This window comes from Tachyglossus aculeatus, chromosome 2 (genome assembly GCF_015852505.1).
Source record: "Tachyglossus aculeatus isolate mTacAcu1 chromosome 2, mTacAcu1.pri, whole genome shotgun sequence".
NCBI classification, from domain to species: domain Eukaryota; kingdom Metazoa; phylum Chordata; class Mammalia; order Monotremata; family Tachyglossidae; genus Tachyglossus; species Tachyglossus aculeatus.
In genome coordinates, this window is record NC_052067.1 from 99,582,487 (window position 1) to 99,610,173 (window position 27,687).

Consider the following 27,687-nt stretch of genomic DNA (forward strand, 5'->3'; position numbering starts at 1 on the left):
GTCAATATTTGCCTTCAGATTCAGAGGACTCATCTTTTCAAAGATAACACCCATTTCAGGATATCACACTGATCAGTGCTGGGAGGGCAGGAATATAAAAAGGGCCAGATCAGTTTCCACAGTCCCCTTGGGAAGAAACAAGGGACTCTTCGGCATCTGCTGTATTGGCTGCTTTGAGAATTATATCTGTCTTACATATTGCAGGTGAACGAGTCCGAGTAGAAGTCGGGTTGCCAAGCAGTAAAGCCAGCACAAAAAGGTAATCATTTCTAAACACCCTAATTTATCTTAGGGAACTATGTGTGCTTCAGCACAAGAGCAATTGACTGGCAGGTTCAATATCAGCAATGATTTTTTTTCCTGTCCAGAGGTTTTGAATTTTGTTTTCCTTTCCCCAAGACAAATCTGAGAAGGTTTCTTCTAATAATGATGGTACTTAAGTGCTTACTAAGTGTCAAGACTGTTCTAAGTGCTGGGGTGGATACAAACTCAGATAATAATAATAATAGTGATAATAATAATAATATTAATGGCGCTTACTATGTGCAAAGCACTGTTCTAATTGCTGGGGAGAATACAAGGTGATCAGGTTGTCCCATGTTGGGCTCACAGTCTTAATCCCCATTTTACAGATGAGGTAACTGAGGCACAGAGAAGTTAAGTAACTTGCCCAAAGTCACACAGCTGACGTTTAGCAAAGCTGGGATTTGACACAGTCCATGTCCCACATGAGGCTCACAGTCTCCTACTGGTCATATCTCCACAGCTCAAAGCAGAGAATTGAATTTTTAGACTGTGAGCCCACTGTTGGGTAGGGACTGTCTCCATATGTTGCCAATTTGTACTTCCCAAGCGCTTAGTACAGTGCTCTGCACATAGTAAGCGCTCAATAAGTACGATTGATGATGGTGATGATGATGAAGCAATTCATGAGAGCATTTGTCAAAAAAGGTTTGGGTTTGACAGGTATTTAGAACCAGGTACTTCAATTCTCTGCTTTTTCAGTAAAGCCGCAGGAAAGCAGTGTGGCTCAGTGGAAAGAGTATGGGCTTTGGAGTCACAGGTCATGGGTTCCAATCCCCGCTCCACCACTTGTCAGCTGTGTGACTTTGGCCAAGTCACTTAACTTCTCTGTGCCTCATTTTCCTCATCTGTAATATGGGGATTAAGACTGTGAGCCCCACGTGGGACAACCTGATCACCTTGTAACCTCCCCAGTGCTTAGAACAGTGCTTTCCACATAGTAAGCACTTAATAAATGGCATCATTATTATCATTACTAAAAGCCTTAATATTTCATCCAGTAATACCTCTACAGACTTATCTCCATTGTTCATTTCTCCTCGAATTATTTGGCTGATTTTTCTGAGAACGAGTTTGGGGATTGGAAGTATTAATATTCCAGTAAATGCACATTAAGAAACTCGGCAACCAGTGTTCATTCATTCATTCATTCATTCATTCATTCATTAAATTGTATTTATTGAGCACTTACTGTGTGCAGATCACTGTACTAAGCGCTTGGGAAGTACAAGTTGGCAACATATGGTGTTATGAACCAGGCACTGAAATCAGCCAGAACAGGTTTTTGTTGGGTTCAGAGAAGGGAAACAGGCTCAGTTTCACCTTGTGGAAGACAAAGAGAAAAAACAATACTCCATCTGCTAAGAGTACCGCTCATAGGGGTGAGAATGTTAAAGGAAAGATACCAAGATTCCTGAGTGTGGGTGAGGGTTCTCCCATCCATGGTCTCAAATGGCTCTATTTTCTCTCGATTTGACCATCCACTTCAACTTCTGAAAAGGAAACAAGGGATTGTAAGTGGCATCATTAGCAAGCTTTTTCATTTTTGGGCATTCCTTGGGAGTCGGGGTCCACTATATAGATTGGTGTGTGTGTGTGAAAGATAGAAACAGAGAGATGCACACAATCAATCCATCAATTAATGGTATTTATTGAGCACTTGCTACAAGTGCTAAGCACTTAGGAGAGAACAATACAACAAAACTCACAGGCATGGTCCCTGCCCAATAACGAGCTAAAAGTCTAGAGGGGAAGACAGACATTAATATGAATAAGTAATTTATAACGAGTAATTTAAAGATATGTATTTAGATGCTGTGGGGTCGAGAATGGGGCAAATATCAGATGTCCAAAGATCACAGATCCAAGGACATAAATGATGCAGAAGGGAGAGTGAGCTAGGGAAAAGAGGGCTTAGTCAGGGAAGGCCTCTTGGAGGTGATGTGAACTTCAGAAGGCTTTGAAGGTGGGGAGAGTGGTGGTCTGGTGTATATGGAGGCGGAGGGAGTTCCTGACTGGGGGAGGATGGAGGAAAGAGGTTGTCGGCGGGAAGATAGATGAGATCGGAGCCCAGTGAGTAAGCTGGCTCTAGAGGAGCAGAGTGTGTGGGCTGGGCTGGAGTAGGAGATTAGTGAGGTGAGGTAGGATGGGGCAAGCCGGCTGAGTGCTTTAAAGCCAGTGGTAAGGAGTTTGTGCTTTCATTCATTCATTCATTCATCTTTATTGAGCACTTATTGTGTTCAGAGCACTGTACTAAGCGCTTGGGAAGTACAAGTTGGCATCATATAGACACAGTCCCTACCCAACAGCAGGCTCACAGTCTAGAAGGGGGAGACGGACAACAAAACAAAACATATTAACAAAATAAAATTAATAGAATGGTAAATATGTACAAGTAAAATAAATGAGCAATTAATATGTACAAACATATATACAGGTGCTGTGGGGAGGGGAAAGAGGTAGGGCGGGGGGACGAGGAGGGGAAGGAGGGGGAGAGGAAGGAGGGGGCTCAGTCTGGGAAGGCCTCCTGGAAGAGGTGAGCTCTCAGTAGGGCTTTGAAGGGAGGAAGGGAGCTAGTTTGCCTGATGTGCGGAGGGAGGGCATTCCAGCCCAGGGGTAGGATGTGGGTCGGGGGTCGACGGTGGGACAGGCAAGAACAAGGCATAGTGAGGAGGTTAGCAGCAGAGGAGCGGAGGGTGTGGGCTGGGCTGGAGAAGGAAAGAAGGGAGGTGAGGTAGGAGGGGGTGAGGTGATGGACAGCCTTGAAGCTAAGAGTGAGGAGTTTTTGCCTGATGTGTAGGTTGATTGGTAGCCACTGGAGATTTTGGAGGAGGGGAGTAACATGCCCAGAGCGTTTCTGCACAAAGATGATCCGGGCAGCAGCGTGAAGTATGGATTGAAGTGGGGAGAGACAGGAGGATGGGAGATCAGAGAGGAGGCTGATGCAGTAATCCAGTCGGGATGGGATGAGAGATTGAACCAGCAGGGTAGCGGTTTGAATGGAGAGGAAAGGGCGAATCTTGGCGATGTTGCGGAGGTGAGACCGGCAGGTTTTGGTGTTGGATTGGATGTGAGGGGTGAACAAGAGAGAGGAGTCGAGGACGTGGATGGGCAGACATTGGAGGTTCTTGAGGAGTTTGGAGACAGGGACTGAGTGAATTTATTTATAAATGACCTATGCAACAGAGTGAAGTTATAGTTATTATGGTGCTTGTTAAGCACTTATTACGTGCCAAACACTGTTCTAAGTACTGGGGTAGATACAAGGTAATCGGGTTGTCCCACGGAGGGCACACAGTCTTAATCCCCATTTTGCAGATCAGGTAACTGAAGCACAGAGAAGTGAAGCGACTTGCCCAAAGTCACACAACAGGCAAGTGGCGGAGCCGGAATTGGAACCCACGTTCTCTGACTCCCAAGCCCGAGCTCCTTCCACTAAGCCGTGCTACTTCTAATTGGGGGGAGACTGGACGGGGAGATCAGCAGGGAGGCAGATGAAGTAATCAACACACTTTAGGCAATTTTGTGTACATGTGTGTATGTACATTGGTGTATCGACTTGCATTATAATTGTAGACTTTTTTTGGTAAATCTGATCAGGTCTGGCTTCTCTTTATCTTGGACCCCTTTCAAGGATTCAGGTTAAGGGTTGGAGTCTCACAGTTCAGGAGTTTTTCACCTGCCCTAACCCGTTCTCTACCCTTTGTACTTTGCTGACTTCAGCTTCCATCACGGAAGGGAAAAACATTAAAATTATGCCATGTGCTCATCAAATATGGCTGCAGGGGTGACCTGGCATACTCTAGGAGGAGTGCAAGGGAGAGGGAGTTACTTGATGCAGGTAAATTGGATCCTTGATTTGAATCAAGAGTGCACTTTCAATAATCTCTGCCTTTCAGCTGCCTGGGGGACCACCAAATGTGAAATCCCACTGGTTAGGGATCTCCTATTAGCCCAGATGCTTGATGGATTGAAGGTCTTAGTGAGTTGATTTGCATTTTTTGGAAACTCTGTTTTTCGACAATTTCTCATTCAACCAACCATGGCTGGCCTTCGACTGGAAACTTGCTGGGTGTGGGTCATAGCCCAGAGCAGAGCAGGGCTGGTCCTGGATTTGGAGCCAGGTTCTAACGTTGCCCTAGAAGTTGAGAACAGGCTCCTTATTGTCTGGAGAATCTGACCATTGACAGCAGTCAGTTCAGCCAATCCAGTGGAAATTCTGAAAAAACTGAGCAGAGTCCAAATAATAATAACTGTGGTATTTGTGAAGCGTTTACTACATCGCAGGCACTGTACTGAGTGCTGCGATAGATATAAGGTAATTGAGTTGGACGCAGGCCCTGTCCCATATGGGGCTCAGAGTCTTAATCCAGAGCTTAGAGCAGTGCCCAGCACTTAGAACGGTGCTTCCAGCACTTAGAATAGTGCTTTGCACATAGTAAGCGCTTAATAAATGCTATCATTATTATTATTATTAATCGCCGTCTTACAGAGGAGGTAACTGAGGAACAGACAAGTGAAGTGACTTGACCAAGGTCACACAACAGACAATCAATCAATGTTGTATTTATTGAGCACTTACGGTGTGCAGAGCACTGTACTAAGCGCTTGGGAAGTACAAGTTGGCAACATATAGAGACGGTCCCTACCCAACAGTGGGCTCACAGTCTAAAAGTGGGGAGACAGAGAACAAAACCATACTAACAAAATCAAATAAATAGAATAGATATGTACAAGTAAAATACATAAATAAATTGAGTAATAAATCTGTACAAACATATATACATATATACAGGTGCAGTGGGGAAGGGAAGGAGGTAAGATGAGGGGGATGGAGAGAGGGGCGAGGGGGAGAGGAAGGAAGGGGCTCAGTATGGGAAGGCCTCCCAGAGGAGGTGAGCTCTCAGTAGGGCCTTGAAGGGAGGAAGAGAGCTAGCTTGGCGGATGGGCAGAGGGAGGGCATTCCAGGCCCGGGGGAAGACGTGGGCCGGGGGTCGACGGCGGGACAGGCGAGAATGAGGCACGGTGAGGAGATTAGCGGCAGAGGAGCGGAGGGTGCGGGCTGGGCCGTCCCGCGGCCTTTGCCTCAGTGTGTTGGTTCTGGTTGTAGAGCGGGCATCTGGCCTTCTGGGCAGAGAGACACGCGGGCGGCTGCTGCTGCTGCTGCTGCTGCTGCTGCTCCTCCTGCTGCTGCTTGTCCTCAGCCTCCTGGCCCTGGTCACCGTCTGACTCCCGACCCAGGTCCCCCTCTGGTAGTACTTCACCATCGTCCCGGTGGCGAGTCGGTAGCGGTCGGAGCAGCGCCTGCCTCGCCGCCCGTCACTGACCTCGCCGCCGCCATGAGGAGGCCGCTCGGCCTGGGGTGGGGGGGGTGTTAGACAAGCGATTAGACAAGGGATTAGCGGTTAGACAAGCGATTAGAACCCCAGTCCTCCAGCTCCCAGGTCTGTGCTCTTTCCATTAGGCCACACAGCAGCTACTTTGGACACCCCAGACCTTTGGGCCACTAGAGAGTCAGGCCACCAGTAAGCCAGGCCATCAGACAAATATCTGGATATCCACCGTATGAGCAAGCGCCAGCTGATTTCTGCTGCTACTGCTGCTGCTCTCTTCTTCCCTGTGTGGGCCTTCCCCCCCGACCACGTACCCTCCTTGCCCTCCTTTTCATCTTTGTCCTTTGCCACCCCCAGCCTCTGGGTGTTGGTATCTTTGCTTTTAGTGGCAGGAACAGGGTGGAACTCATTCCCTTCTTAGCACAGCCTGGGCATCTGTACCTTTGTCCCCCTATTAAGAGTAATAATAAGAATTGTGGTATTGGTTACACACTTACTATGTGCCAGGCACTGAACTTAGCTCTGGGAGATACGAGCGAATCAGGTTGGACACAGTCACCGTCCCACATCTGGCTCACAGTCTTAATCCCCATTTTACAGATGAGGTAACAAGACCTTAGAGTTGGGCCTGGCCAGAAGGTTGCTTCCCCTCTCTCCCACCAATCTCCGACTCCCAGAAGACCACATCCCCACTGGGGAAGGGGCCGATTCGGCTTGATGTTCTCGGTTAAGTCACTTCCTAGCCCACTTGGTTTTTTTTTTTTTGGTATTGTTTACTATGTGCCAGGCACTGTACTAAGTGTTAGGGTAGATACAAGGTAATGGGGTTGAACCCAGTCCCCGTCCCACATGGGGTTCACAGTCTTAATCCCAGGTGAGCTAACTGAGATACAGAGAAGTCAAGTGACTTATCCAAAGTCACACAACATTCATTCATTTGAACATATTTGTTGAGTGTTTACTGTGTGCAAACACTGTACTGAGCGCTTGGGAGAGTACAAGATGACAATAAACAGACGCATTCCTTGCCCACAAATGGGAGAACTGGGAGAACTCCCAAGGCCCATGCTCTATCCACCAGGCCAGGCTGCTTCAGTTGTCTCAGGCCTTGCACTTACACTCAGAAACAGGGAGGTTTCTGTCAGTGAAATGCTGGTATGCTACCAATCCCCACCGGAGGACCTGTGATCTTTCCAAGGCTCAAAGAATCTCTTTGAGGTATGCTGCGTTGGGCCTGGGTAGGCCCAGTGAAAGGATATGACAAAAAAATGGCCAGTACAGGAATTCAGTAATAATAATGATAATTGTGTCATCTGTTAAATGCTTATTAGATGTCAAGCACTGTACTAAATGCTGGGGTAAATACACCATAAGCAGACCTGACTGTTCCTCTATTCCGGGGATCAATTTTTAGGCTTCTCAGTTAGGAACTGAGCATAAAACCCTGTTTGGGAGGAGCTGATGAAGCAGTAAATGAAGGAGGGAAGATTCGTTCAATCGCATTTGTTGAGCGCTTACTGTGTGCAGATCACTGTACTGGGCGCTTGGGAAGTGCAGGTTGGCAACATATGGAGACGGTCCCTCCCCAGCGGCGGGCTAATAGTCTAGAAGGGGGAGACAGGCAACAAAGGAAAACAGGTTAACAAAATCAATCGAATAGTAAATATGTACACTTAACTTCTCTGGGCCTCAGTCCCCTCATCTGTAAAATGGGTATTGACTGGTAATAAATGCCATTAGTATCATTATTAAGCACTTACTATGTGCCACTGTTCTGTCTCCCCCTCCCCATCCCCCCGCCTTACCTCCTTCCCCTCCCCACAGCATCTGTATATATGTATGCATGTATATATGTTTGTAAGTATTTATTGCTTTATTTATTTATTGATTTTACTTGTACATATTTATTCAATTTATTTTATTTTGTTAATATGTTTTGTTTTGTTGTCTGTCTCCCCCTTCTAGACTGTGAGCCCGCTGTTAGGTAGGGACCGTTTTTATACGTTGCCAACTTGTACTTCCCAAGCGCTTGGTACTGTGCTCTGCACACAGTAAGCCCTCAATAAATACGATTGAATGAATATTGCTTTCCTTGTCCTTCTCAAAACTCTAGTTGCGGGAAAGGGGTGGAAGCTGACAACTCTAATTGAAATTTATGAAGTAACTACCTGTTCTTCTTTGTAGAACATTGCATCATGGCTGAAGAACAGACTGCAGAGCTGAGGAGGGACTTATATTTGCTGAGGTTTAAAGACTTTAACTTCATACGTTCAATGGTTAATCCAGAGTTTCTAGAAATCATGGAGGACTTCGAAATCAGAGACAATGATATCTTTATAGCCACCTATCCAAAATCAGGTGGGTAAAGTGGATGTCTCTGATCCATTTTTTTCAAAGCCAGGTGTTTTTATTTTTCATGAGCTTTTGAACCTGTGCGGAGTTTCACCTGAATAGGCCTACCTGAAGGCAGCCTGTCTCAGAGCCTAATGAGGAAAAAAAACGATTGTATCTGTTAAGCACTTACTATGTGCCAACCACTGTTCTAAGTGCTGGGGAAGAGACAAGGTAATCAGTTTATCCCACATAGGGCTCACAGTCTTAATCCCCATTTTACAAATGAGGTCCCTGAGGCACAGAGAGGTGAAGTGACTTGCCCCAAGTCACACAGCTGACAAGTGTGAGCCCGTTGTTGGGTAGGGACCGTCTCTCTATGCGGCCGACTTGCACTTCCCAGGCGCTTAGTACAGTGCTCTGCACACAGTAAGCGCTCAATAAATTCAGTTGAATGCGTGAATGCAAGTGGGAAAGGCAGGATTAGAACTCCCGACCTCTGACTCACAAGCCCGTCCTTTTGCCACTAAGCCAAGCTGCTTCTGTAGAGTACTCGCTTCATTGATCATGTAAGAGGTCCTGGAGTTTAAGGGATTAGACAATAAAATGCAATTCATGTTTGCAATAATTTAGCGTATAGGGCACATCACTGTCCTTAATATTAACGATAATACTGCTAGGGGTAATAATAATGACAGTACATGTTAAATGCTTACTATGTATCAAGCACTGTTCTGAGTGCCGGGGTAAGTGCAAGTTAGTCAGGTGGGTCCCTGTCCCACATGGGGTTCACGGTCTTAATCCCCATTTTGCAGATGAAGTAACTGAGGTCCAGTGAAGTGACTTGCCCAAGGTCCCATAGCAGACGTATGGCGGAGCTGGTACTAGAACCCAGGTCCTTCTGACTCCTGGCTCTGTCCACTAAGCCACACTGCTAAACTGCCAATTGTGTAGAGACACTAGGTGAAGTCTGGTAAATTGTAGGACTGGCTAGTAATGTTCCCTCGGGAGAGGGGCCTGGGCCATGAACGTCAGCCAGCTGGCAACTGTCCCAGGAATGGATCAGTCTCCTTTGAAAGGCTTGAGGCTCATTTTTAATGTCTGTCTCCTCCTCTAGACCTAAATCCTCCCAGAACAAATAAGCAAATAAGAAATGTGGCATAGAACATGGGCTTGGGAGTCAGAAGGACCTGGATCCATTCATTCATTCAATCGTATTTATTGGGTGCTTTCTGTGTGCAGATTCAAATCCTGGCTGTGCCATGTCTCTGCTCTGTGACTTTGGGCAACTTGCTTCACTTCTCTGGGCCTCAGTTACCTCATCTGGAAAATGGGGATTAAGACAGCGAGCCCTATGTGGGACAGATTCTGCGTTCAACCTGAGTAACTTGTATCTATCCCAGACCTTAGTACAGTGCCTGACACACAGGAAGTGCTTAACAAATACCATTTTTAAAAAAAGGCTTGAGAACGAGTGGTGGGGAGAAATGGAATGGAAGTCTCGTACCACTAACCCACAGCCCCGGATCACTGCCACTGTCCGCCTCCTTCGCTCTTATGCTCGAGCAGCTGAATGCTGCTGGCGAAAGTCTAAACACCATGCCAACCTAGTTCACTTCAAGTTGATCTTTTCCGGCCTTAACTCTGCCCTCTCCTCTGCCAGACCAAACTCTTTCTCCTCCCTTATTGACACCCATGCCCATCATCCCCGTCAGCTCTTCCGTGCACTTAACTCCTTTCCTAGGCCCCCGTTCCTCCCCCTCCTTCTTCCCTCCCCCACAACGATCTGGCCTCCTACTTCATTAATAAAATTAAATCCATCAAGTCTGAGACTCCCCAAAGTCACTCCCCCAACTTCTCCAACCCCCCGGCTCTCAGCCCTCTCCGGTACTCTCCCATCCTTCCCAGCACTATCCTCAGAGGAGCTCTCCTCCCTCCTCTCAAGTGCTACTCCGGCCACCTGTGCTTCTGACCCTATTCCTCCTCATTTTATGAAATCTCTCGCTCCATCCCTTCTCCCCTCCTTAACTTCCATCTTCAACCACTCACTCTCCACTGGTTCCTTCCCCTCTGCCTTCAAACATGCCCATGTCTCTCCCATCTTAAAAAAATCCTCCCTTGACCCCACCTCACCTTCTAGTTATCGCCCTATCTCCCTCCTACCATTCCTTTCCAAACTCCTTGAATGAGTCGTCTACACATGCTGCCTCGAATTCCTCAACGACAACTCTCTCCTTGATCCCCGCCGATCTAGCTACCATCCCCTACCTTCCACGGAAACTACCCTCTCACAGGTCACCAATGACCTCCTGCTTGCCAAATCCAATGGCTCCTACTCTATCCTAATCCTCCTTGACCTCTCAGCTGCCTTTGACAACTGTGGATCACCCCCTTCTCCTCAACACGCTATCCAACCTTGGCTTCACAGGCTCTGTCCTCTCCTGGTTCTTCTCTTATCTCTCCGGCCGTTCACTCTCAGTCTCTTTCACGGGCTCCTCCTCCCCCTCCCATCCCCTTCCTGTAAGGGTTCCTTAAGGGTCAGTTTTCAGTCCCCTTCTGTTCTCTATCTACACTCAGACACTTGGTGAACTCATTCGCTCCCACAGCTTCAACTATCATCTCTACACTGATGACACCCAAATCTACATCTCTCTGCCCCTGCTCACTCTCCCTCCCTCCAGGCTCGTATCTCCTCCTACCTTCAGGACATCACCATTTGGATGTCTGCCTGCCTTCTAAAACTCAACATGTCAAGGACTGAACTCCTTGTCTTCCCTCCCAATCCCTGCCCTCTCCCTGACTTTCCCATCACTGTTGATGGCACTACCATCCTTCTGGTCTCACAAGCCCGCAACCTTGGTGTCATCCTCGACTCCGCGCTCTCTCGTTCACCCCTCACCTCCAATCCGTCACCAAATTCTGCCGGTCTCACATCCGCAACATCACCAAGATCTGCCCTTTCCTTTCCATCCAAACTGCTACCCTACTCATTCAATCTCTCCTCCTATCCCGAGTGGATTACTGCATCAGCCTCCTCTCCAATCTCCCATCCTCCTGTCTCTCCCCACTTCACTTCACACTGCTGCCTGGATCGTCTCTGTGCAGAAACGCTCTGGGCATGTTACTCCCCTCCTCAAAAATCTCCAGTAGCTACCAATCAACCTACGCATCAGGCAAAAACTCCTCACTCTCAAATTCAAGGCTGTCCATCACCTCACCCCCTCCTGCCTCACCTCCCTTCACTCCTTCTCCAGCCCAGACTGCACCCTCCGCTCTTCTGCCACTAATCTCCTCACTGTGCCTCGTTCTCGCCTGTCCGGCCATCGACCCCTGGCCCACGTCATCCCCCGGGCCTGGAATGCCCTCCCTCTGCCCAACTGCCAAGCTAGCTCTCTTCCTCCCTTCAAGGCCCTACTGAGAGCTCACCTCCTCCAGGAGGCCTTCCCAGACTGAGCCCCTTCCTTCCTCTCCCCCTCGTCCCCCTCTCCATCCCCCCATCTTGCTTCCTTCCCTTCCCGACAGCACCTGTATATATGTATATATGTTTGTATATATTTATTACTCTATTTATTTTACTTGTACGGATCTATTCAATTTTTTTATTTTTTGTTAGTATGTTTGGTTTTGTTCTCTGTCTCCCCCTTTTAGACTGTGAGCCCACTGTTGGGTAGGGACTGTCTCTATATGTTGCCAACTTGTACTTCCCAAGTGCTTAGTACAGTGCTCTGCACACAGTAAGTGCTCAATAAATACAATTGATGATGATGATCAGAACAAAGCTGCTTTCCTACTATGTGTATATAAAGATCGCTCCCTACTCTGCATGTAAATGCTCCTTATAGTGTTACTGGATCTGTTCTCTCCCATACTTGAAGTTGGTCTTATTGCTCTTTCAGATTCTCTTTTCTAAGGAAGTCATTCCAATTGATAGCACCAGGAGAAATCATCTATCAATCCTGGAGGAGAAAACCCGCAGTTAGGACCACATTGATTTTCTTTCCGCATTTTGTCCACCGATGGCAAAGTAAACAAGAGTAAACGGTCCAGAATTGGTTCTTCCTACATTTTTCCTCTGCATTTTTGCTTGTCTCCTCTTTCCTTGAGTCTGCCTGAGCCCCTATTCCTACTGAGTGGCTCGGATCCAATCCCTCTGTTTTGGCTTCTGAGGGTATTTGGTCTGGGTCATCCTCTGGGATATTGGTTGAATTTCTTACTTGAAGGCAAGAAGTAAGTAAATACATCCTTCATAAGAATTCCAAGTCTTCAGAAGGAGCTGCTTCGCTCAATGGAAAGAGCATGGTCTTGGGAGTCAGAGGTCATGGGTTCAAATGCCGAATCTGCCAATTGCCAGCTGTTTGACTTTGGGCAAGTCACTTAACTTCTCTGTGCCTCAGTTACCTCATCTGTAAAATGGGGATGAAGACTGTGAGCCTCACATGGGACAATCTGATCTCCTTGTATCCTCTCCAGCACTTAGAACAGTGCTTTGCACATAGTAAGCGCATATGAAATACCAGAAGCAGCATGGCTCAGTGGAAAGAGCACAGGCTTGGGAGTCAGAGGTCATGGGTTCTAATCCCGGCTCCACCACTTGTCAGCTCTGTGACTTTGGGCAAGTCACTTCACTTCTCTGTGCCTCAGTTACCACACCTGTAAAATGGGGATTAAGACTCTGAGCCCCACGTGGGCCAACCCAATCACCTTCTATCCCCCCCCCCCCAACCAGAGCTTAGAACAGCGCTTTGCACCTAGTAAGTGCTTAACAAATGCCATTATTATTATTATTATTACTGTTTGATCCCACAACCTCTTTTGTTTTGTTGTCTGTCTCCCCCTTCTAGACTGTGAGCCCACTTTTGGGTAGGGACCATCTCTACATGTTGCCAATTTGGACTTCCCAAGTGCTTAGTACAGTGCGCTGCACACAGTAAGCATTCAATAAATATGATTGAACAGCAGCAACAGCAGCAGCACTGTGATGGGCCCTAAGTTCTAGGCACTGGGCCTCCTGGCCCTTTAAGGAAAAGAGAAGCAATTGCTAGTTTTACCTTTAGCTACACTGCATACTCCTTTTGTTTTATCACATCTGGAGAAAATAGATTGGAGAAGGCAGTGTGTAATCCATCATTTTCTTATTTGGGGGGAATAAAATGGTATTTCTTTTTCCTTTTTACAGGAACTGTTTGGACTCAGCAGGTAGTGAATTTAATTTTATACGATGAACATCGGAACGGAATGCAAAATCTGGAGAACATAGAGAGAGCTCCATGGATTGAGTACAACATGCGCAAGGCTAATTATACCCTCCTGCCAAGCCCTCGAGTCTTTAGCACCCATCTGCCTTACAATTTGTTGCCCAAGGGTGTGCAGAGCCAAAAAGTCAAAGTAGGCAACATTTTTACTTCTTAATGTCTGCATAGGATGGGATTAAGAGTATGACCCCATGTGGGACCGGGACTCTTTTCAACCTGATTAACTTGTGTCTACCCCAGCACTTAGAATAGTGCTTGGCAAATACTAAGCACTTATTTATTTGGTTCATGATGTGCATCTAGCTTGACTTCTATTTATTCTGACAACTTGACACCTGTCCACATATTTTGTTTTGTTGTCTGTCTCCCCCTTCTGACTCTGAGCCCGTTGTTGGGTAGGGACTGTATTTATATGTTGCCGACTTGTACTTCCCAAGCGCTTAGTACAGTGCTCTGCACAGAGTAAGCACTCAATAAATGAGATTGAATGAACAAATGAATGAACAAGTACCATTATTACTAAAGAAGTGTGTCCTAGTGGACAGAGCACAGGGCTGGGGGTCAGAAAGACCTGGATTCTCATCCTGGCTCCGCCATATGTCTGCTGTGTGACCGTGGGCAAGTCACTTTACTTCTCTGTTCCTCATTACCTCAACTGTTAAATGGAGATGGAGATTCTGAGCCCCAGAATCTCAGGACTGTGTCCAACCTGACTATCTTGTATGTACCCCACTGCTTAGGACAGTGCTTGGCACATAATAAGCACTTAACAAATACCATCACTATTATTACTATTTACATAGCTCCACTTACTGACACTTGGCACTTTCACCCCACCAGGGGGACAGAGGAAATGGAAGGAGACACTCCAGTCTGTCGATTTCGTTATTTGTGAACAGCTTTAGCAAAGTATTAGAGGGGGAAGAAATCAAAACTATTGCCTTTAATGAAATGATTTCATTTATCCATGCTTTTCTCACTTCAATCACCACGAAAAATTGAGAGACTTATAGCTCTCTATCAATATCTATAGCTATCTATATCTATATCTAACTATATAGAGAGAGAGTTTTTAATTAATCAATCAATCAATGGTTTTTGTTTGCTTATTGTGGACAGAGCACTAAGAACTTGGGAGAATACAGTACAATAGAATTAGTAGACACTATCCCTCCCCTCAAGGAGGTTACAATGTACGTTAAAAAAAATTACAAATAAGAGATGCAGCAGAATATAAGGATATGTGCATAAGCACTTTGGGGCTGGGGGTGAAGTGAGTAGCAAAATGTCTAAGGATTACAGACCCATGGACATAGTTTATGCAGAAGGGTGGGAAAATAAGGTGAGGAGAAGAGAGGTTAGTGAGAGGACGCCTCATGTAGAAGAAACAATTTTAGTAGGACTTTGAAGGTGGGGAGAATGGTGGTCTGTCAGAGTTGAAGGGGGAGGCAGGCAGGAGGTAGGACTCGATCAAAGGTCAGAGGGGAGAGAGATGAAAGCGGGGTACATTGAGTAGATTGGTGTTAAAGGGGAGAAATGTGCTCTCGGAGTTGTAGTAAGGGAGGAGAAAAGAATAAGAAAGAGGTAGAGAGCTGTGAGTCCCTTAAAGGGGATGTTGAGGAGTTTCTGTTTGATGCCGAGATGGATGGACAACCTCTGGAGGGTTTTGAGGAGTGGGGAGATATAATACAGTGCTTTGCACACACCAAGTGCTCAAGAAATGCCATTGAATGAATATGCAGAATGAATTTTTGAAAAATGATCCAGACAGCAGAGTGAAATAGTTACTGTTAGGGGTGAGGAGTAGGCTGGAGGAGGGGAAGTCATTGAGGAAGCCGATAAAATAGTCAAGTTGGAAAATAATAATAATAATAATGGTATTTGTTAAGCACTTACTTGTGCAAGGCACTGTATTAAGCACTGGGTTGGATACATATAAATCGGGTTGGATGCAGTCCCTGTCCCACATATGGATCACAGTCTTAATCCCGATTTTGCAGATGAGGTAACTGAGGCAAAGAAAAGTGAAGTGACTTGCCCAAGGTCAAAAACCAGACAAGCAGCAGAGGCAGGATTAGAACCCATGACCTTCTGACTCCCAGGCCCAAACTCTACGTGCTTGGAAAAGGATGGCAACAGTTTGGTTGGAAATGGAGGGCAGGATTCTAGAGATGTGAGGAGAGGACTTACAGGACTTATGAACATGTCTATAAATTATATGTTATAAATAACATTTAATCAATCAATCAATCAATCGTATTTATTGAGCGCTTACTATGTGCAGAGCACTGTACTAAGCGCTTGGGAAGTACAAATTGGCATCACATTTATATTATCATCTGTCTCTCCCTCTAGATTGTAAACTTATTGTGGGCAGGGAACATGTCTACCAACTCTATTATATTGTACTCTCCCAATATTGTACTCTCCCAACCTCTTAGTACAGTTCTACACACACACACAAACACACACACACACACGCACACACACACACACACAGAGTAAGCACTTAATAAATTGATTAATCTGATGTCAAACTGAATATGCAGTTTAAGTGAGAGACTTGAGTTAAGGACAATGCCAAGGTTATGGGTCTGTGAGACAGGGAGGATGGTAAAGTTTGTTTATTTCTTTAATTAGATTAGAAAAATCCCACCCAGAGAAGAACTTGAGTAGAGGAGAATAAGATGCATTGTAAGCATCTCATGATTCATGAAATAATATGAATATGATCAAAAAAAATAGATATAATCAAGAAAAATTAGATCAATAATATCCGTAAGAAATCCCATTGATCAATCAATCAATCGTATTTATTGAGCGATTACTGTGTGCAAAGCACTGTACTAAGCACTTGGGAAGCACAAGTTGGCAACATATAGAGACAGTGCCTACCCAACAGTGGGCTCACAGTCTAAGTAATGATAATGATGATGGTATACCATAAGTATGATAACGATATTTCACAAGTCTAAAATGGTGTCTTTTCAATTTACAGGTTATATACGTGTACCGAAACCCTAAGGATGTTATGACCTCATTTTATCATTTCTCAAAACTCTTGACAAAACTACAGACATCAGACACAATGGAGGATTTCATGGAGAGATTTTTAGCAGGAGATGGTAATGATCAATTCATTTTCCTTCAAAGTCATAAGCTTCCATTTTTGGAAAAGAGAGCTCTTTGTCTTCAAAATGTAATCAGCGAGGCCGCATCCTTTCAATCAGTGATATTTACTGGACACCTTCCCAGGAGCTTGGAAAAGTATATAGGCCTCCATGTTTCGACAAGAGACCTCTTTGTTTTCATCGTATAATTGGCTAGGCTGCATCCATTCAGTCAGTGATATTTGTGGGGCACCTTACTAAGAGCTTGGAAAAGTACAGTATAATAGAATAGTTAGATATGAGGAGCTTAAAGTCTACAGGGGGAGGAAGACATTAAAATAGATTAGGAATAAGGGAATCAGTAGAGCCTAAAAATATTTGCATTAAGTGGTGTGAGGTTGGGGTAATCTAAAAGCGCTTAAGGGTTACACGGTTCAGAATCGACACATAGGAGAGGGTGGATGGGGAAATGAGGCCTTAGTCTGGGAAGGCATCTTGGAGGACATACAATTTGAACAAGAAATTGAAGTTGGGGAGAGTGGTGGACCGCCAGATATGAAGGGGGAGGGATTTCCAGGCCCAAGGAGAAACTTGGGCAATGTGTTGATGGCAGTAAAGCTGAGATCAGGGTACAGTGATTAAGTTGATATACTAGTGAAATGGAGGTTGGGTTTTAGTAGAAGATCAGAGAAGCAAGGCAGGAGTGGGAGAACGGATTGAGTGACTTACAACTAGTGGGTACTTTCTAGACTGTGAGCCCTGTTTTGGGTAGGGACTGTTTCTATATGTTGATGATTGGTACTTCCCAAGTGCTTAGTACAGTGTTGTGCACACAGTAAGCACTCAGTAAATCTGAATGAATTGAATGAATTCTAGCTGACGGTAATGAGTTTCTGTTTGACGCAGGGCTGGATGAGCAGCCTCTGGAGGTTTATTAGGAGAGGGGGGATGTGGACTGAGCTTTTTTTTTAGAAAATGATCTGGGCAGCAGAGTGAATTATGGACTGGAAAGGGGAAGACAGGCAGCAGAGAGGTCAGTGAAGAGGCTGATGCAGGAGTCAAGGCAGGATCAGGTAAGTGCTTGGAGATCTCAAGTCAAGGCTTTTTGCCAAATTGCTGTTGCAGTTTGCTGAATAATAGCCATTCTGTCCTCTTTCAATATGGCCTGGTCATTAGGGCCAGCTGAGCAACTGATCTGACTTGAGCATGTATGTTGAGAATGAAGAGTCATCAATTTTACTATATTCACTATATATATGTATATATATATCTCCCCCTTCTAGACTGTGAGCCCACTGTTGGGTAGGGACTGTCTCTCTATGTTACCAACTTGTACTTTCCAAGCACTTAGAACAGTGCTCTGCACACAGTAAGCGCTCAATAAATACGATTGATTGTTTCATTGATGATATATTCTAGACTGTGAGCCTGCTGTTGGGTAGGGACCATCTCTATATCTTGCCAACTTGTACTTCCCAAGCTCTTAGTACAGTGCTCTGCACACAGTAAGTGCTCAATATATATAATTGAATGAATTAATATATTCAGGAAACTCTCATCCCCTCTCAGGATCGCACCTGGAGGGTTTCCAATACTCTACCAGTCTCAACTGCGGAAGGGAGAGTCAAGTAGAGGCACACCCATTCCATTCCTAGCTTGGGCAGTGGCTAGTGAGTGGAAGGCAATCAGTTACAGGTCAGGACTCACCTGGGCTGGGCAGCAGTGGCACGGGAGAGGGTTGAAGGTGGAGACTCAAGTTGACTGCATGGAAGGAAGCCATGGTAAACCACTTCTGTATTTTTACCAAGAAAACTCTATGGATACAGTACTAGAATGATTGCAGATGGAGATGGAGCATCTGGGGTAGATGTGTCAGTGGAGTTGCTATGGGTCAAGAGATGACTGTACAGCATAAGACAGGACAAGGAAACTCTAAGCGCCTACCAATGAGACTGAGACTGAGGATAATGATTTTCCAGGTCTGTCTCCCAAAGTCCCATTAAAACATTCCAGAACCTTCAATTTTGAAAGATTTGCCTGTGTAGCAAGGCCCAAGTTTTGAAAGGGACGTGATCTCCTTAAGTAGTCATCGAGCGGCTGGGCTGCAGGCAATATAGAGAAGCAGCGTGACACGGTGGAAAGAGCACGGGCTTTGCAGTCAGAGGTTATGGGTTCAAATCCCAGCTCTGCCAGTTGTCAGCTGTGTGACTTTGGGCAAGTCACTTCACTTCTCTGGGCCTCAGTGACCTCATCTGTAAAATGGGGATGAAGAATGTGAGCCCCCTGTGGGACAGCTTGATCACCTTGTAACCTCCCCAGTGCATAGAACAGTGCTTTGCACATAGTAAGTGCTTAATAAATGTCATTATTATTATTATTATTACTGTGTGTAGAGAACTGTATTAAGCACTTGGGAGAGTATAGAACAATACAATAAGTAGAAATGATCCCTTCCCACAAGAAGTTTGAAGATGGGATGTTCTTTTCTGCTTGTATTTTATCTCTTCTACATTCAGACCTGATGTACCTGGTGTAGTACTCATTGTCTACAATGAGCGTTGTACTCATTGTCTCCATCTTAGGATGGATGAAATGGCAGTGGAGGAGGTCAGTGATCCAATTTCTGTACAAAAATTGACACTTTTCTCAAGAGTGGAAAGAGGCCCACTTTCCATTAACAAAGACAAGAGGCTACTGAAAGAGGGTAACCTCCCTTGGATTTGCTCCCTTTTTCACCCCTCTCTCAGCCTCACAGCACTAATGTCCATATCCATCATTTCTTTATTTATATTAGTTTCTGTCTTCCCACCCTAGCCTGTAAGCTCATTGTGGAGGGGGACTGCATCTACCAACTGTGTTGTATCGTACTCTCCCAAGCACTTACTATGTGCCAGTCACTGTTCTCAGCACTGGGGTAAATACAAGATAATTAGGCTGGACACAGTCTCTGTCCCACATGGAGCTCACATTCTTAATCCCCATTTTACAGATGAGGTAACCGAAGCACAGAGAAATGAAGTGTCTTGCCCGAGAGAGAACAGTTGCACAGATATAAATACATGTAGGGACCAGGCATTAGCCAATTTGAGAGAACAGCAGTCAAAAGGTGCAACAGACTTTAAAACCAAGTCTACGTAGTTGGCTCAGGCCTACATTAGGCCTATTAGACCATTAATCAATAGTGGTATTCATTAAGTGCTATTTGCCAAGCACTAGTGTAGATAGAAGATAATCCCAAACAGGATTCACAATCTAGGAGAAATGAAGGGGTAGGTGTCTTATTCCCGTATTGCAGATGTGAAAACTGAGGCACACTTCCCACTAGGCCAGGATCCCTTCTATCAATACTGTTGTCCGGGTTTATAATAAAAATTAATGTAATAATATGGTACTTATAATAATTATGGTACTTGCCCAGGGTCTCACAGCAGATATGTGGCAGAGCTGGGATTAGAATCCAGGTCCTCTGACTCCCAGGACTGGGCTCTTTTCTGGTAGACACATTTCTTGCCGACAAAGAGCTTACAGTTCAGAGGGGGAGACAGACATTAAAATGAGTTGCACAGATGTGTATATGTGCTGTGGGGCTGAAGGTGGGGTGAATATCAAGTACCCAAATGGTACAGATCCTAAGTGCATAGGCAAGGAAGGAGGAGAAAGGAGTAGGGGAAATGAGGGCTCAGTTGAGGAAGACCTCTTGGAGCAGATGTGATTTTAATAAGGTACTGAAGGTGGGGAGAGTGTCAGTCTGTCATATATGAAGGGGAGAACTACTCCAGCCACCTGTGCTTCAGACCCCATCTCCCTCTCATCTCATGAGAGCCACCTAAAGCTCAACATGTCGAAGACTGAGCTCCTTGTCTTCCCTCCCAAACCTTGTCCTCTCCCTGACTTTCCCATCTCTGTTGACGGCACTACCATCCTTCCCGTCTCACAAGCCCGCAAACTTGGTGTCATCCTGGACTCCGCTCTCTCATTCACCCCTCACATCCAAGCCGTCACCAAAACCTGCCGGTCTCAGCTCCGCAACATTGCCAAGATCCGCCCTTTCCTCTCCATCCAAACCGCTACCCTGCTAATTCAAGCTCTCATCCTATCCCGTCTGGACTACTGCACTAGCCTTCTCTCTGATCTCCCATCCTCGTGTCTCTCTCCACTTCAATCCATACTTCATGCTGCTGCCCGGATTATCTTTGTCCAGAAACGCTCTGCACATATTACTCCCCTCCTCAAAAACCTCCAATGGCTACCGATCAATCTGCGCATCAAGCAGAAACTCCTCACCCTGGGCTTCAAGGCTCTCCATCACCTCGCCCCCTCCTACCTCACCTCCCTTCTCTCCTTCTACTGCCCAGCCCGCACCCTCCGCTCCTCCACCACTAATCTCCTCACTGTACCTCGCTCTCGTCTGTCCCGCCATCGACCCCCGGCCCACGTCATCCTCCGGGCCTGGAATGCCCTCCCTCTGCCCATCCGCCAAGCTAGCTCTCTTCCTCCCTTCAAGGCCCTGCTGAGAGCTCACCTCCTCCAGGAGGCCTTCCCAGACTGAGCCCCTTCTTTCCTCTCCCCCTCGTCCCCCTCTCCATCCTCCCGTCTTACCTCCTTCCCTTCCCCACAGCACCTGTATATATGTATATATGGTTGTACATATTTATTACTCTATTTATCTATTTATTTATTTATTTTACTTGTACATTTCTATCCTACTTATTTTATTTTGTTGGTATGTTTGGTTCTGTTCTCTGTCTCCCCCTTTTAGACTGTGAGCCCACTGTTGGGTAGGGACTGTCTCTATGTGATGCCAATTTGTACTTCCCAAGTGCTTAGTACAGTGCTCTGCACATAGTAAGCGCTCAATAAATACGATTGATTGATTGATTGATTGATTGATTGATGAAATCTCTCGCTCCATCCCTTCTCCCCTCCTTACCTTCCATCTTCAACTGCTCACTCTCCACTGGTTCCTTCCAATCTGCCTTCAAACGTGCCCATGTCTCTCCCATCCTAAAAAAACTCTCTCTTGACTCCACCTCACCTTCTAGTTACCGCCCCAAATCCCTCCTACCATTCCTTTCCAAACTCCTTGAACGAGTCGTCTACACGCGCTGCCTCGAATTCCTCAAAACCAACTCTCTCCTCGACCCCCTCCAGTCTGGCTTCCGTCCCCTTCATTCCACGGAAACTGCGCTCTCAAAGGTCACCAATGACCTTCTGCTTGCCAAATCCAACGGCTCATACTCCGTCCTAATCCTCCTCGACCTCTCAGCTGCCTTCGACACTGTGGACCACCCCCTTCTCCTCAACACGCTATCCGACCTTGGCTACACAGACTCCGTCCTCTCCTGGTTCTCCTCTTATCTCTCCGGTCCTATATTCTCATTCTCTTTTGCAGGCTCCTCCTCCCCCTCCCATCCCCTTACTGTGGGGGTTCCCCAAGGTTCAGTGCTTGGTCCCCTTCTGTTCTCGATCTACACGCATTACCTTGGTGAACTCATTCACTCCCACGGCTTCAACTATCACCTCTACACTGATGACACCCAGATCTACATCTCTGCCCCTGCTCTCTCCCCCTCCCTCCAGGCTCGCATCTCCTCCTGCCTTCAGGACATCTCCATCTGGATGTCTGCCTGCCACCTAAAGCTCAACATATCCAAGACTGAACTTCTTGTCTTTCCTCCCAAACCCTGCCCTCTCCCTGGCTTTCCCATCTCTGGTAACGGCACTACCATCCTTCCCGTCTCACAAGCCCGCAAACTTGGTGTCATCCTCGACTCCCCTCTCTCATTCACCCCTCACATCCAAGCCGTCACCAAAACCTGCCGGGCTCATTTCCGCAACATTGCCAAGATCCGCCCTTTCCTCTCCATCCAAACCGCTACCCTGCTCGTTCAAGCTCTCATCCTATCCCGTCTGGACTACTGCATCAGCCTCCTCTCTGATCTCCCATCCTCGTGTTTCTCCCCATTTCAGTCCATACTTCATGCTGCTGCCCGGATTGTCTTTGTCCAGAAATGCTCTGGGCATATCACTCCCCTCCTCAAAAATCTCCAGTGGCTACCAATCAATCTGCGCATCAGGCAGAAACTCCTCACCCTGGGCTTCAAGGCTGTCCATCACCTCGCCCCCTCCTACCTCACCTCCCTTCTCTCCTTCTCCAGCCCAGCCCGAACACTCCGCTCCTCTGCCGCTAATCTCCTCACCGTGCCTCGTTCTCGCCTGTCCCGCCGTCGATCCCCGGCCCAAGTTATTCCCCGGGCCTGGAATGCCCTCCCTCTGCCCATCTGCCAAGCTAGTTCTCTTCCTCCCTTCAAGGCCCTACTGAGAGCTCACCTCAATCAATCAATCAATCAATCGTATTTATTGAGCGCTTACTATGTGCAGAGCACTGTACTAAGCGCTTGGGAAGTACAAATTGGCAATCTCCTCCAGGAGGCCTTCCCAGACTGAGCCCCTTCCTTCCTCTCCCCCTCGTCCCCCTCTCCATCCCCCCATCTTTCCTCCTTCCCTTCCCCACAGCACCTGTATATATGTATATATGTTTGTACATATTTATTACTCTATTTATTCATTTATTTTACCTGTACATATCTATAATATTTATTTTATTTTATTGGTATGTTTTATTTTGTTCTCTGTCTCCTCTTTGTAGACTGTGAGCCCACAGTTGGGTAAGGACTGTCTCTATAAGTTGCCAACTTGTACTGCCCAAGTGCTTAGTACAGTGCTCTGCACACAGTAAGTGCTCAATAAATACGATTGATTGATTGATTGATTGATTGATTGATTGATTGAGAAGGAGTTCCAGGTCAGAAGTGGGACTTGGGCAAGGGGTCGGCAGCGAGGTAGTTGAATTTGAGGTGCAGTGGGACAGTTGACATTGGAGGAGTGATGAGTGTGGCCTGGGTTGTAATAGGAAATCAGTCAGGTAAGGTAAGTGGGGCTGAGCTGATTGAGTGCTTTACAGCCATGGTAAGGAGTTTCTGTTTGATGGAGAGGTGAATGGGCACCCCGTAGAGAGTCTTGCAGAGAAATGGGAATTGAGAACTCAATACTTTTTGAGAATAATGATCGGGGCAGCAGAGTGAAGTATGGAGAAGTATAGAGTGAAGAGGAGGCATGGAGGTCTGAAGGTGGAGGCTGATAGAGTAATTAAGACTGGATATGATAGATAGAAGCTAGGATCTCAAACTCATGGAATTGAGATCCGAAGACAGCGGGTGTTTGAGCAAAGCAACTACATAATGTTGTAGCAGGAGCTATTTCTTCCAATCAAAATCAGCTGACCCATGAATTCAACAAGTATGTGGTGCTTCATGTCTATGATATTTCTCTTTCTATGTATAAGACCAATGGTAATATTGTTGAGTTTATCCATTTTAAAGGAAATAATGCATTTTCTAGGTGGAGAAGCCATCTAGATAGAAACATATTTGGGAAAATATCAATTAACCCTGGATGGTATTGCTCTTTTTAACAGTGTTTGCCAATTTGTGGTTTGACCATATCAAGGGCTGGTACAGTCACAAGAATAACTTCAATATTCTCTTCTTGTCCTATGAGGAGATGAAGAAGGTAAAATGGTGGGGCAGGGACTGTAATTCCAATTCCATGACCCACTCTCCAATATGCCCTAGATTGATGCTGAATTTGAATTTGAGGGAATCCACTCCCTCTAGATTAAGCTCCTTGTGAGCAGGTAACATGTCTACTATCTCTGTTATAATGTATCTGCCCAAGCGCTTAGTACAATGCCCTGCACACCATAAATTGGATTTTAATTGATCCATTGAAGGGCATCCTCAATGTGTATGATTTCTCTTTACATAGTCACAATTCTTTTTCTTTTAAAATCACCAAGAATTTTGCAAGCACTGGTTATGATTCACAAGAGAGAGGTGACAAAGTGCATGCTAAGATAAGTGAGAGAGACATGTGAGCTCATGTAATGTGCTAGTTCCTGAGATAGCAATCCATGGCCGCGAACTTAAAATAATCTAAATTAATTTTTCACAGATTTGCATTACACTATTTTCCCCAAATAGACTTCAGTAATCTTAAGTACACTAAAGTAATCCATGCTATTTATTGAGCATCTACATACATGGCATTTAGAGAAGCAAGGTGGCCTAGAGGATAGTGGATAGAGACCTGGGGGTCAGAAGGACCTGTGTTGTAATTCCTGTTCCCCACTTGTCTCCTGTGTGACCTTGGGTGAGTCACTTAACTTCTCTGTGCCTCAATTACCTTATCTGTAAATTGAACATTAAGACTGCGAGCCCCATGTGGGACATGGACTGTGTCCAATCTGAATAAATCACATCTACTCCAGCACTTAGTTCAGTGCCTGGAACATAGTAAGTGCTTAACAAATACCAGTAAAAAATCTTTTGCATGTAGAGCACTGTACTAAAGTGCATGACGTAGACTCTGCCTTCTAGAGACACATAATCTATGATATAGAGATATAATTTCAAAACATTAAAAAGTCATACATTCAGGGACTGATAGAGGCAAAAATGATGATTACTGTAGACAAGTAATCCAACCCCCTTTCCTTCCTAACTCATAACCCTATCATTTGCTCTAGCTCTAACAGCCTCAGTAATGCCCCAACCCTTAGCCAACACCCTAATTCTAATCCTAACATTAGTTTTATTGTCAATCCTTGCCCTACTCCTCACCTAGCTAAAAATGACCCTGTTCCAAGAGATAGTAAAATTCTCAAGAGCCAGGACTGTGTTCCTCACTTCTGGTAATTTCCCAGAGAGCATAAAGCAGGATGATGATGATGATAACAATGATGATAAGGAGAGGAATTTCATTCCTCGGGCCATGTCTGGGAGAGCTCTTAAAACTTAGACTTCGTGTTCCCATAGCTCTTCTGAGCCTACACTATGGGGCCCCCTTTAAATTTCCTGGGTTGGGGGTATTTATTTGTATGAGCTCTTGTTTGTGCTCCATGGATGTCCATGTAAATTCAATTCTTAGGACCTCAGAAATGCTGTTCTAAAGATCAGCAAATTCCTGGGAAAGAAGCTGACTGATGAAGATGTGGAGTCTGTGGTGAAACAAGCAACTTTCGAGAACATGAAAAACGATCCCAGGGCGAATTATGACGCTATAACTAGAGAACTTGGAAGGACGCACGAACAAGATTTTCTTCGTAAAGGTATCACCGCCTGGAAACCAATAACTTCAGGGCTTGTTCGAAGTTGCTGTCACCAGAAGGAAGTTCCTGGGTTAGCGGGATTCAGGTGGGAGGCAGTGTAGCCTAATAGAAGGAGCACAGGCCTGGGAGTCCTAGGCTTGGGTCCTAATCCCGGCTCAACCATTTTCACTTACTCTGTGCTCTTGGGCAGGTCACTTAACTTCTTGGTGCCTCAGTTTTCTCATCTGTAAAATGGGGATTAAATGCCTATTTTCTCTCCATCTTAGACTGTGAACCCCATACGGGACAAGGACTGGGACAGTTTGGATTGTCTTGTATCTCCTCCAGTGCTTATTCATTCATTCATTCCATCGTATTTCTTCAGTGCTTCCTGTGTGCAGAGCACCGGACTAAGCGCTTGGGAAGTATAAATCCATCCAAACAGTCTCCATTCTGGCTCAGGCACTTGTCATCTACTGGCTTGACTATTGTATCAGCCTCCCTGCCAATCTATTTGCCTCCAGTCTCTCTCTTCTCCAGTCCGTACTACATTTTGTGGCCTGGATCATTTTTCGAAAACGCCATCCTGCATGTGTCTGCCCGCCCCTCAAAAACCTCCTGTGGTACTCATTCCTCTCCATATCAAACAAACTCCAGATCATTAGCTTTAAGACCCTCAATTCGTTCATTCATTCATTCTATTATATTCATTGAGCACTTACTGTGTGCAAAGCACCGTACTCAGAACTTTGGGAGAAGCAGCGTGGCTTAGTGGAAAGAGCACAGGCTTGTGAGTCGAGGTCGTGAGTTCTAATCCTGCCTCTGCCACTTGTCAGCTGTGTGACTTTTCGCAAATCACTTGACTTCTCTGTGCCTCAGTTACCTCATCTGTATAATGGGGATGAAGACTGTGAGCTCCACATGGGACAACCTAATTATCTTGTATCTATCCCAGCGCTTAGAACTGTGCTTGTCACATAGTAAGAGCTTACCAAATACCATTATTATTATTAGTAGTAGTAGTAGTATTACAATACAACATCAGACACATTCCCTGCAGTCAGCTCTCTCCATCAGTCAATCAGTTCATGGTATTTATTGAGCACTTACTGTGAGCAGAGCGCTGAACTAAGCACTTGGGAGAGTACAATACAATAGTGTTTGCGTGACATGATTCCTGCCCACCAGGACCTTGCAAGCTACAGGGGGAGACAAACATTAAAATAAACTACAGATAGAGAGGAAATTGTAAGAATCTAGTGCTATGTATATAAGTGTGTGCGGTTGAGTTGAGTATCTAAGTGCTTAAGGAATGCTCAGCCAAGAGCATATGTGATGAGGATGGGAAAGACTTTGGTAAACTTGGACACTGACCACTTTTTACATGAAAATAGGATGGAGTACTCAGAAATGGGTTCATCACAATGCATAGGTCATCCAACTAGGGGATTTCCATTCCACTGGAAGGAAAAATTGCTTTGACACTGGAGACCAACAATGTGGACTTTTATTTGTAAATGTCTGGTTTCAAAATACTCCACTAGTGTACCCTCAAATTTAGTGGGCCATTTATTAAAGGAAGCAGAGAAGCAGCATGGGTCAGTGGAAAGAGCATGGGCTTTGGAGTCAGAGGTCATGGGTTCAAATCCAAGGCTCCGCCACTTGTTGGCTATGTGACTCTGGACAGGTCACTTAGCTTCTCTGTGCCTCAGTTACCTCATCTGTAAAATGGGGATGAAGACTGTGAGCCCCACTTGGGACAACCTGATCGCCTTGTAACCTCGCCAGCACTTAGAACAGTGCTCTGCACATAGTAAGCAATTAATAAATGCCATCATTATAAAGGAAACTGAGCCTAAAAGCCACTGGGAATCCAAAAAATTGATCCACTCCTAAAAAGTTTCTTTCTCAGGTTCTTTATCGTTATCCAAAAATGAGTATATAACACCCCTCTCCCCATTTGGTTATCTTACATACAAATGCTAGATTTCTTCTCCTCCCTTCCAGGCATCATTGGGGACTGGAAAAATTGCTTGACTGTGTCTCAAAGTGAGAGATTCGACAAGGTTTTTCAGGAGCAGATGAAAGATTTACCTTTGAAGTTCATCTGGGATATGAATGAAGATCTTTAGATGCCATGCTGCAGAAAATCAATCATTTACAATTGAATTAAATAGATGTGTTCCAGCACAGCGCTATAGATCTCGGAA

At 45.6% G+C, this 27,687-nt stretch overlaps 1 protein-coding gene and 1 non-coding gene across 4 annotated transcripts; both read left to right on the top strand.

Moving 5' to 3' along the window:
* The first annotated feature begins 120 nt into the window (after positions 1-120).
* Positions 121-27,687, top strand: LOC119947793 (amine sulfotransferase-like). Of its 3 annotated transcripts, none has more exons than XM_038769374.1 (8): positions 1,718-1,817; positions 4,027-4,144; positions 7,821-7,994; positions 13,144-13,352; positions 16,218-16,344; positions 23,807-23,901; positions 25,318-25,498; positions 27,485-27,687. In XM_038769374.1, exons 1-8 carry the CDS (start codon positions 1,746-1,748, stop codon positions 27,607-27,609), a joined length of 1,101 nt encoding a protein of 366 aa, XP_038625302.1. In that variant the 5' UTR covers positions 1,718-1,745; the 3' UTR covers positions 27,610-27,687. The 3 variants fall into 3 exon arrangements, with proteins under 3 accessions (XP_038625318.1, XP_038625302.1, XP_038625310.1); XM_038769382.1 differs by having other exon boundaries at positions 13,144-13,163; XM_038769390.1 differs by lacking the exons at positions 1,718-1,817; positions 4,027-4,144 and adding an exon at positions 121-259.
* Positions 17,889-18,026, top strand: LOC119924495. The gene has a single exon (XR_005449206.1). It is a non-coding gene; the product is annotated as a small nucleolar RNA SNORA7 (small nucleolar RNA).

What these genes read in the sequence shown, in the direction of transcription:
- LOC119947793 (XM_038769374.1), top strand. Translation starts at nt 1,746, where the DNA reads ATGGTCTCAAATGGCTCTATTTTCTCTCGATTTGACCATCCACTTCAA. An exon ending in TGAAAAGGAAACAAGGGATT is followed by an intron (nt 1,818 to 4,026) that starts GTAAGTGGCATC and finishes TGCTGACTTCAG; the next exon opens with CTTCCATCACGGAAGGGAAA. An exon ending in AGCCACCTATCCAAAATCAG is followed by an intron (nt 7,995 to 13,143) that starts GTGGGTAAAGTG and finishes TCCTTTTTACAG; the next exon opens with GAACTGTTTGGACTCAGCAG.